The sequence below is a fragment of the Nematolebias whitei genome, chromosome 20, assembly GCF_014905685.2.
Source record: "Nematolebias whitei isolate Nwh7 chromosome 20, NemWhi1, whole genome shotgun sequence".
NCBI lineage: Eukaryota > Metazoa > Chordata > Actinopteri > Cyprinodontiformes > Rivulidae > Nematolebias > Nematolebias whitei.
Window position 1 is genome coordinate 9991538 of NC_056517.1, and position 11455 is coordinate 10002992.

Consider the following 11455-nt stretch of genomic DNA (forward strand, 5'->3'; position numbering starts at 1 on the left):
TGTGTGTGTGTGTGTGTGTGTGTGTGTGTGTGTGTGTGTGTGTGTGTAAGGGGGATGTATTACTCCTTCACTTTCCATAGACCTGGAAGAAATTTTCATTTTATTTTTTCAAAAAGGTCAGCTGAAATTGACCATAGTGGATTTAAGACAGTACTAAAGGCATAAAACATCCAAGGGGATTATACTTGTATAGGCACCATATCTTTGAGATATGTAGCTGTTTCTTGAAGAAGACAGTTCGTCCGGACCCTGTCCTCTCTGGTCTTCTGCTCTGTCTCAATGATTTTGACAATCACAGGTCATTGTGCTAGGTCAGCTGTGTTATTGCTGCAAGCATCCAGTCAGCATGTCCAAAGCAGAATTTATAGAAGCAGCTGAGCCTGATGGGAGCTTTGCTTTTATGATATCTTCCACAGACCAGTCCTCTGCTTTCATTTGTTCAATGGAGAGAAACACCAGCATTAAGCAGTCAATGTTCATTTCATGACTGGGACTGATCCGCTCTGGAATCATCAGTTTTATTTACATTCTTTAAGATCTTAAAAATGATTTAACTGTTGGTCTTTTTGTCTCCCATCGCTGAGCGAAGATGGGAAATTGGAAATACCCTCCCTCCATCCTCTGTCTTTCAGTGCATGTTGTGAGCATGATAACTTGAAAAATAAGAGAGGTACGGACCTTCATTTTGGTGTGTGGCTACATCTAGGCCTAAGAAAGATCACTAACAAAAACTGGCTTGCCAACTCAAAATTCAAGATGGCCACCGCTTTCTAATTTTTGTATTGCTAAAAGTTTCCTCAAATATTTGGGTTGGTTGAAGATTAATTTATGGTGGTCAATTCCAGATAACCAGTAATCTTCAAAACTAGAAACGTTCACTTTTCAAACCCCTCAGGGACTGGCGACATTGACGTACAGTTAGTCTTGATTTTATTTAGATATATTTGTAGATTTCACTGAGCAGAATTGAGATAAAAATTGAGTTAATCTCAGGCTCCATCGTACCCTCAGTTCAGCTATACCTTCATGTGATGCCTTCATGCCTTCCTGGTAATTTTCAAATCAAATTAATATGGTCGTTGAACCAAAGGATACGAGGACATTTGCATCTTTTACTGCCTGTTTGTCAAATTATTTATTTATTATCTTTTGCTGCTCTTACTTTTAGCTGTAACATCATTTTCTTCATTTGCCCCTCTTGTCTCTGTGTAGCTGCCGATTCTGGTGTTGTCTGTTGTCAGCCTTTACTTCCTGGAGTGGACGGACGTGTTCAAGCCGGTCAAGTCTGGTTACATATGTCATGACCGAAGTCTGAGTCTCCCCTACATCGACCCAAACCACGAGGTCATCCCATTGCTGATGCTACTTAGCCTGGCGTTCGCTGGACCAGCCATCACAGTAAGCATCACATCACAAACCTGACCTGTCCAATATGTTTTAGGATTCCAATGGTTTGAAAGTGGGGTTTGATAATCGTGTGATGGATAGAGGTATATGATTCATGAGCATAAATAAACAAAAAAAAACAAACAATAAAACAATTGAGAGAGTTAACGACAGGTCAAAAAATGAAGTGGCTCCCTGCCGGTCTCAAAGCTTGTCTATGTGAAGCCCTTTAGGCCATTATTTATTACTAATCACTCCTGCTTTACTTAACCAACCTATGAAAATGTAGTTTAGCTTTTTTTAGGCAGACTTACCATACCGTACCGTACCGTACCATACCATACCATACCGTACCACTTTATTTATAAAGCACTTAAAAACAACAAGGCCGACCAAAGTGCTGTACAGCAGAAACAAACAAGCAAAGGGCACAGGATAAAATACATAGATCCACAGAGGTGAAGATAAGAACTAAATGGCTAACATTGTAGAATACAGACAAGTTAAAAACAAAACCACACAGTGTCAAAATCCACGGAATAAAAGTCAAGTTTTCAAACGAGACTTAAAAACAGTGAGAGAAGGGGCCTGCCTGACATGCAGTGGTAACTCGTTCCACAGTCTTGGACATGCAACAGAGAAGGTTCTGTCACCTCTGAGCTTAAAACAAGTTCCTGGAACCAATAAAAGTGTCTGATCTGCTGACCCCAGAGATCGCTGTGGGACATATAGCTGCAGCAGATCAGAGAGATAAGAGAGGGGCAGAACTGTTCAGAGATTTAAAAATGTACAAAATGATTTTGAATTGATTTCGAAAGTGAACCGGGAACCAGTGAAGGGAGGCCAAAACTGGTGTAATGTGCTCTTTTTTCCTGTACTGGTTAAAATTGGGCTTCTTTAGCATTTTAGACTAATTCAGTTGTAATTGTGCGATGGAGGTCTGACTGATTCCAAAACGAAGTGCATTGCAGCCATCAGGCCTGGATGTTATGAGCGCATGTATTACTGTCTCAAGGTTATTTTTGGACAGTATGGGCTTCAATTCATATGAATTGAAAGGACATAATTCACATGAAGTCATACAAATAAAATATGCATGTAAATAACATATGTCACCTTATAAAAAAATTATGAAAAGTAATTACTCAGGACACAAATATTAACTTATACTTATGACAATAGCAATATTTATTCTTTTGGCATTTTCAAACTTTAATAAACAAACAAAAATGTCATTTAGTTTCCTACATCGTTACTGACAGATGTGATATTCATTTGTAAATACATGAAACTAAGCAGGCCTTGTGATGGAATGGAGACCTGTCCAGGGTGTCCCTGTGATGGACTGGAGGCCTGTCCAGGGTGCCCCCTGCCTCTTGCACAGTGATAGATGGATATGGGCACCAGTGACCCTCCATCACCTAAAAAAGGAAGAAGTGGGTAAAGATAATGGATGGATGGATGGATAAATTTAAAGACAGCAGAGCCTAGACCTTTAGCATATACCAGTAGTAGCACAATTCACATTTCCACATATGTCACAATTGCTTTTTCCTCTTCTGGGTAGTGTCTCATGTCAACAGTCATTTGGCTAGAGGCAGGGTACATCCTAGAAATGTCATCAGTTCATTTTGGGGCCACACAAAAACAACCAACCCTTCATTCACATAGTCTGTCTTGTACTAGGTTAAACTTATGAATTAACATAACATGTTTTTGGACTCAGAGAAAACTAGAGAACTTGGAGAAAACCCACACATGGAACGAGTTGAACATGACTTCCACACAACAGGGTCCCAGCTGTGAGGCAAACCAAGGATCATCATGCTTCAGTGCAACTAAACTAGCCTACTGCACCACCGTACAGCTCATGTATAACACTATGAGTTTTTGTTGCACAACGTATCCTAGTCATTAGGAGTTTAAATTGAAAAGATGAGAATAATAAAATTCTATTCTGCTTTACATAATTAACTAAACATACAGGATAATTTAATAATGCTTTTAGCACCATTGTAAACTTATGCTAAGGAGTTACATTTTCCTACAGTGGTAGATATTCCTTTGCAGTAGACAACTGCGACTTTGTCTTGTCAGGTCTTTTTACGAGTGTGTGCATCACACGGGTGAAAGATGGTTTTGACAGTGGTATGTATAGTATATGGATCTGGTATTTAACTTCTACGTTACTAGTACCTGCCAAATATTTACAGGTATGGAACTGGTACTTACCACGTACATAACTGGTACTTATCTGGTGTTTAACATGCATGTAACAGGTGTGCACCTTGTATGTACCTGGTGCCTGCCCTATAATTACAGAGTATGTAATTGGTTCTTACCTAGGATTTACCTGGTACTTACTATGTAAGTACCTGGTACCTGCACAATATGTACAGTGCATGTAACTGGTACTTACTTGGTATTTACAGGCCATGTAGAGGTATTTAGATGATTTGTACCTGGTACATAACAGGTATTTATCTACTTCCTATGGAACTGTGCTATATTATTAAGTGACACGGTACCCTGTACTTATCGAATGCCGTAATTTCCGGACTATTCAGCACACCTGAATATAAGCCACGCCCACTATTTTTTTTTTTTTATATAATTTTGTATACATATATAGGCCACGCTTGTCTAAAAGCCACGGGTGTCCATAATCTAACATGAGATATAACACAGAAAGTTTTTTTTTTTACTTTTAATTAAATACATACCGGTAAGATACATTAATATGTACAGTACTTTTTTTTTAACAGTGCCTGTAACACAGCTGTTAAAAAATAAAAAAATAATAAAACAGTTGCCTACCAGGAAGTTGTTGATTGATTTCTTCATATTCCTCCTGCACACTGTCCACCTGCTCCACTGTCAGGAAACACAGGCAACAGAGCAAAAGTTGCTCTGCGCATGCAGGGGAATCCCCTCCCCTCCTCGTTTCATTGGTCCTTTGTGACCTGTTAGGTATTTCATTGGTTAGATTTTTTTAACCTTTAATTATACAGGTAGTATCATTGAGTCACGAGGACCCACCCCCCAAGAGAGATGTGTATTGGGCAGCTATGTGAGTGCCTGGGTGTGACAAAGCTAAATGTTTTTGGCAGCATCAAGATCGTTAGCCCATCAATAAATAAATAAAATATAAATTAGCTGCAGCATTGTATAAGCCACAGGGTTCAAAGCCTGTGAAAAAAGTAGTGGCTTATAGTTTGGAAATTACGGTACCTACTTGGTCCTTAGCAAGTACTGTATATAGTGAACTGTATTTTGTATTAACTTACATTAATAGGCACAGAGATCTATGAAATGAATATTTATTTAGGAAACAATAGACAAGTGTGAGCTAAAAGTGCAGATATGTGTAGATAGGATTACGGTATATCTGTTCAACAACACACAAAGTTTAACAAGCACAGTCATCCTCAGTAAATTGTTTGACTCCCATCTGTATGTAAACATCTAACAGTAAGGTGATTGTGTTTCCAGATTATGATTGGAGAGGCCATCGTGTTCTGCTGCCTTTCACGTAGGAAGAGTGGCGCTGGAAATGAGGCTAACATTAACGCAGCTGGCTGTAACTTCAACTCCTTCATACGCAGAGCCTTCCGTTTCATTGGTACACATGCTTATTGTTTGTCATTTAAAAGAAATCTTCTTTGTGTTCATTCTTGCTTGAAAACACTTAATAACAAAACTGTTTTACAGTCACTCGGGGTCCTTTATTCTTCTTCTTCTTTCGGTTTTTCCCTCTTCATGAGTCTCCACAGAGAGTCATCCTTCTCCATCACTCTCTGTCCTCTTCATCCTCTGTCCTCACTCCAACTACCTCCATGTCCTCTCTAACTCCATATATCTTCTCTTTGGCTTTTTCCTGGCCGCTGCATTTCTAACATCTTTCTACCAATATACCCACTGTCTCTCCTCTGGACATGTCCAGACTATCTCAGTATGGCCTTTCTAGCTTGATCTCCCAGTTGTTCAACCTGTGCTGTACCTCTGATGACCTCAACATCTTAATTTCTGCTACTTCCAGTTCTGTCTCCTGTCTTTTTGTCCATGTCTCTGTCTCCAGACCATACAACATAGCTGGTCTCACCACTGTCTTGTAAACTTTTCCTTTGACCTTTGTTGGCACCCTTTTGTCACAAATCACTCCTGCAACTTTTCTCCATCCACTCCATCCTGCTTGGACTCTTGTTTTCACCTCTTTACCATACTCCCTATTTTCCTGGACAGTGGGCCCCAAGTACTTGAAGTCCTGCACCTTTGTGACCTCTGCTACTTGTAGCTTCACTGTTCCACCGGCCTCCCTCTCATTCACACAACTGTACTCTGTCTTAATATGGCTGACTTTCATTCCTCTTCTTTCAAGTGCATTCATCCACCTCGCCAATATCTCTTCCACCTGTTCCCACTTCTCACCACAGATGAGAAGAGGGAACAGGAACAGAAACAGGAACAGTCATGTCATCTGCAAACATCATAGTCCACGGAGATTCCTGCCTGACTTCATTTGTTAGTTGGTCCATCACCAAAGCAAACAATAAGGGGCTCAGAGACGATCCTTGATACAATCCCACCTCCACCTTGAAGCTATCTGTCACTCTTACAGCACACCTCACCACTGTCCTGCTGTCCTCATGCATGTCCTGTACCAGTCTAACATACTTCTCTGCCTCTCCAGATTTCTTCATGCAATACCACACCTCTTCCCTCGGCACCCTGTCATATGCTTTTTCTAAATCCACAAAGACACAATGGAGTTCTTTCTGACCCTCTCTGTACTTCTCCATCAGAATTATCAAAGCAAAGATGGCATCTGTGGTGCTTTATTGGCATGAAAACATACTGCTGCTCACAGTCACCTCTCATCTAAGTCTAGCTTCCATAACTCTTTCCCAGATCTTCATTGTGTGACTCATCAACTTAATTCCCCTGTAGTTGTTAGAGCTTTGTACATGACCTTTGTTCTTAAAAATGGGCACCAGCACACTTCTCCATTCCTCAAGCCTTTTCTCACCTTCAAATATGCCATTGAATATTTGAGTCAAAAACCTCACTGCCATCACTCCAAGACATTTCCAAACCTCCATTGATATGTCATCAGGTCCTACTGCCTTCCCCTTCTTCATTCTTTTCAGAGCTTTCCAGACTTCACCCTCACTAATCTTTCCCACTTCTTGGTCCACATTTTCTATGACCTCAACTCTTCTTTCACTTTCAATTCTCTTCATTCATTAGCTCCTCAAAGTACTCCTTCCATTTTCCTATCACACTCTCCTCACTTGTTAAATCATTACAATTCCTATCTTTAACAAGCCTAAGCTGCTGCACATCCTTTCTAGCCTGATCCCTCTGACTCCCCAATCGGTACAAGTCCTTCTCACCCTCTTTAGTGTCCAGCCTCCCATGCAACCCATCATACGCCTTCTATGGGGGGCTATGGCTGAGTGGTTAGCGCAGTCGTCCTCCAATGCAAGAGTTGAGGGTTAGAATCCACCAGCAGTCACATGCCGAAGTGTCCCTGGGCAAGACACTGAACCCCTCATTGCCGCCGATGTGTGTCCCATCAGTGTATGAATTTTGATAAAGCACTGATTAGTCTCTTTAGAATGATTTGTTCAATTAGCTATCTAGAGATCTATAATGCTGTATGAATGGGTAAATGAGGACACAGGTTGTAGTGTAAAGTGCTTTGAGTATCCCAATAAGATAGAAAGGCACTATATAAGTACAGTCCATTTACCATTTACCATTTGATTTGCTTTTGCTACCTCCCTCTTTGCTCTATATTGCATTTCCTTATATTCCTGTCTCCCCTTTTCAGTACTTCATCATAACCTCTTTCTAACTTTGAATAGCTTCCTGCACTTCATTATTCCACTACCAGGTTTCCTTATCATACATTCTGTCCAGATGACACAACAAGTACCGTTACCTTCCTACCTGTCTCTCTAATTACTGTTGCTATAGTAGTCCAGTCATTTTGAAGCTATTTCTTACCACCTAGCCTTTAACAGCTCCTCCCTTTATTTCTCACAACATTCTTCTTTTCTCAGTTTCCACCATTTGGTCTTCTTCCCTGATTCTATTATTTTTCTCTTCTTCACAACACCGGTAATTCTACACACAACCATCCAATGCTGTCAGGCCACACTCTCCCCTGCCACAACCTTACAGTCTCCAATCTCCCTCAGGTTTCCTCTTCTACACAGAATATCGTTGACCTGCGTACTCCTTCCTCCACTCTTATAGGTCACTCTATGTTCCTCCGTCTTTTGAAAATATGTGTTGACTACAGCTATTTCCATTCTCTTGGCAAAATCCACCACCATCTGTCCTTCCTGGTTTCTTTCCTTGACACCAAACTTACCCATCACTTCCTCATCCCCTCTGTTTCCTTCACCAACATGTCCATTCAGATCTGCTCCAATCACCACTCTCTCCTCCCTGCAAATACTCTCTATCATTTCATCCATATCCTTCCAAAATAATTATTTCTCCTTCACATCACATCCAACCTGTGGACCACAACCACTGAGAATGTTTAGAACCAGACCTTCTACTTCTACCTTCAGGCACATCCCCTTATCTGACACTCTTTTCACTTCTACTACATTATTTGCCAACTCCTCCTTCAGGACCACCCCTACTCCATTTATCTTTCTATCCACACCATGGTAAAACAGTTTGAACGCTGCCTCAATGCTGTGAGCCTTGCTGCCCTTCCACTTGGTCTCTTGGACACATAAAACACCTACCTTCCTTCTCTGCATCATGTCAGCCAGCTCTCTACCTTTGCCTGTCATTGTCCCCACATTTAGAGTTGCAACCCTCAGTTCTACATTCTTCACATTCCTCTTCTCCCTCTGTCTCCTGACATGTTTCCCTCCTCGTGGTCTTCGACTAACAGTAGCACAATTTCCACCGGCACCCTGTTTGTCAACAGCACCGGTGGTGGTCGTTGTTAACCCGGCCCTCGACCAATGCGGTATGGTGTCACTTAGATGAACTCGCATTATTGATTTGGCAAAAGTGTTTTACGTCGAATGCTCTTTCTGACACAAACCTCACCACTTACCCAGGATTGTGACCAGCACAAGAGATTCACTGGCTTGTACTCCTTAGTAGTTGGTATACTCTGGGTCCCTGATTAAAGCCATAAATATCATGCAGTCATTACCCATGTGGGCCTTAACATATACATGCTGACTTAGTGTCAGTCGATCACCACACTGAAAAAATTAATGTTTAAGAAAATCTCCCAAAACATTTTTTGTATGACTTTGTTTAAGTCATTACTTGTATTTAACTGAGCTAAAAGCTAACCAGCAAACAGTTGCAGAAGTAAAGCAATAATTATCATATTTCAGCTGGCAGCTAACTTTATGAAAGGAGTCTCATTCCTCAACCTTTTTGCCCTCAGGTGTTCACACTTTCGGACTTTGTGCAACTGCCCTTATTACTGACATCCTTCAACTGATGACTGGCTACCCAACACCCTACTTTCTGACTGTTTGCAAACCCAACTACACCACACTTAATGTGAGTTGTGAGAAGAACCCTTACGTTGTTGAAGAAATCTGCTCAGGAGCTGACTTGACAGCCATCAATCAAGGCAGGTGAGAAGGAAAAAATGTATTCCATTTAACACAAATAAAAGTGGGGTTTTTTTTATGCCTTACTAATGTGAGCCTTACTGATTGTTTTATTATTCGGACAATAAAAACAGATCGTCTATTCAAGCCAGAATATAAATCCATTTGCAGTCAGTTCACTCCATTTGTAATTTAATCCAGTCACATACAATACATTATGCCAATTAATAAAAATTATCTAAGGAAGCCAGCATATTGTGTCAAATCTGCACTTCATCATGGTCTCTAATCCTGACCAGCATGGAGGGAAACTTCCTTTTTAACCGCAACAAACCTCCAGCACAGCCAGAATCAGGAAGTGGGGACATTCATCTCGACCAGCTGGGGTGTGAGAGGACAGGAAAAAGACACAAACAAACACAGAAGGACTGGTCCAGATGTACTTGAAGCAGATGGCCTCTTGTCCTGATCCTGGTTCTGCTAAAGGTTCCTTCTTCATGAGGGAGTTTTTCCTTTCCACTGTCGCCTTCATGCTTGTTCAAGATGAGAGTTCTGCGATGGAGTTAAACTCAAAGCAGTCTGCTCCTTAGATAAATAGTGTTAACTTACTGTTTATATATATATATATATATATATATATATATATATATATATATATATGAATGTTTCTGTTCTGTGCCCTGAGATGACTTCTGTTGTGACTTGGCACCAGATAAATAAACTGAATTGAATGGAATACAAAGAAAAACATGTTAAGGACATCAATAATTGCATGTATAAACATGGAGAATCGAGCGAGTAAAGAAGGGTGAGGAAAAGTGGTGAGTTTGTCCTCCAGCAGTCTAAATAGCAGCGTAACTAAGGGATAGCTCAGGAAACTCGAGCAAACCCTAACTATAGGATTTATCAAAAAGGAAAGACTTAGCCCTAGTCTTAAAAGTAGACTAGTTATCAGTTTTCAGGAGCTTGATAACTAAAAGCTCTGCAATGACGCAGGAATTCAGACATTTATTATTAAAATAACAAGGTTAATGAGTCAGGTCCTCTGGATGGATTCTTCTTTGTTGAAACGTTTCATTTTTTAATCCAAAATACTTCTTTACTCTGAGCCTTTTGGCACTGTGGGCCCCAACGATTATATGTGAAGGGGACATGCCCTCCCACATTTAAAAAATATTCATTCAGACCCCCATCCCCCCCACACACACAGACACATTTACCATGAAATATTAGTTCACCCAGCACTGTGCCTATTTATTCATGAACTAATCAATTCCAATTGATTAATAGAAGAATACTCAAACCAATAAAAGTCCATTCCAAGTTTTCCTGGAACAACTTCACACTGCATGAAGTGTTTCCTTGAGGTCATCTGGCAAATGGCAGGGCGCTCATGGGGGGGGGGGGGGGGGGACACCTCTGTTTTGCGCGCTAGCTTAGTGCTATGTTACTATTGGCAGTTGTTGACAGGGGTGGGGGGGTTTAGGATGTGTAAGAGAAGCGGAGCGCTATGTCTGTAGCATTGCAGCTAACATGTTTGTGTTGCACGTAGCACTAAACCATATCTTGGATGGTTCAGAGAAGTGAAGAGGGCTCTGTTCACATAAGGAGAGCTGTTGGTCAGGCCACTTCTTGTTGCTCTTTAAAATTGTTATTAAATCAAGTGTTTACTTATGTAGGTAAACGTAGACGTTTAACAACCCATTAAAATACAGCAGAATGCAGGAAATGGCATCTATCTACTTTATTTAAAAGTTTATGGAGAAGAACCCCCAGAACACCCCCACACCCCCCCACACACACACACACACCACCACCACCACACACACACACCACCACCACCACCACCACATTAAATGATTCTGATGACACTACCTTTGGAGTTCTTTTGGATAAAAGACAAAACGTTTCAACAAAGAAGAATCTGTCCAGAGGACCTGACTCAACCTTGTTGGATTAATCTACCTGGATTATTGAGCATAAATCAGGGCATTTATTAGTAATGCTCATACTCTGCCTTAATGTCTCAACATTGCCTCTGTATGTACCTGATATACCTGATCTAGTATACATAACAGGGTCTCCTATAACTGCAGGTTACCACAGATTAAGTGAGCACCACAAGAACAATTTGTACAAAGAATGCTGCAACTTTAAAACATCACATAAAAATGCTCTGTGATAATTACAGGGCAACGACCCAACAATTACAACTTCAAGCATCTTGCCAATGTGCTTTCTGCATTTCCACAACATTACTGTGCACTTGTGGTACTCATGTGTAATTAGTGCTGCCACAGTTGGTCTTTCTCATCTTTCTTATCTTCATTTTGTGTCTTGTACAAGCTGCACATCACTTATGTATTTCTTTGTGTTTTTAACAGATGTAAATAGTAAAAACAATGTTGTTCACTATATTACTGCCTAACATCAAAATCCAAGATGGCCACTGCCACACACACACA

General features: G+C 40.7%; 1 protein-coding gene across 1 annotated transcript in view; it reads left to right on the forward strand.

Moving 5' to 3' along the window:
- LOC119426830 (2-lysophosphatidate phosphatase PLPPR4) overlaps nt 1-11455 on the forward strand; it is a 39717-nt gene that overhangs the window by 13769 nt on the left and 14493 nt on the right. Inside the window, exons 3-5 of the mRNA XM_037694413.1 lie at nt 1213-1398; nt 4879-5008; nt 8819-9014. Of these exons, the coding sequence (XP_037550341.1) occupies nt 1213-1398; nt 4879-5008; nt 8819-9014 (512 nt within the window). The remainder of the gene's footprint in view (nt 1-1212; nt 1399-4878; nt 5009-8818; nt 9015-11455) is intronic.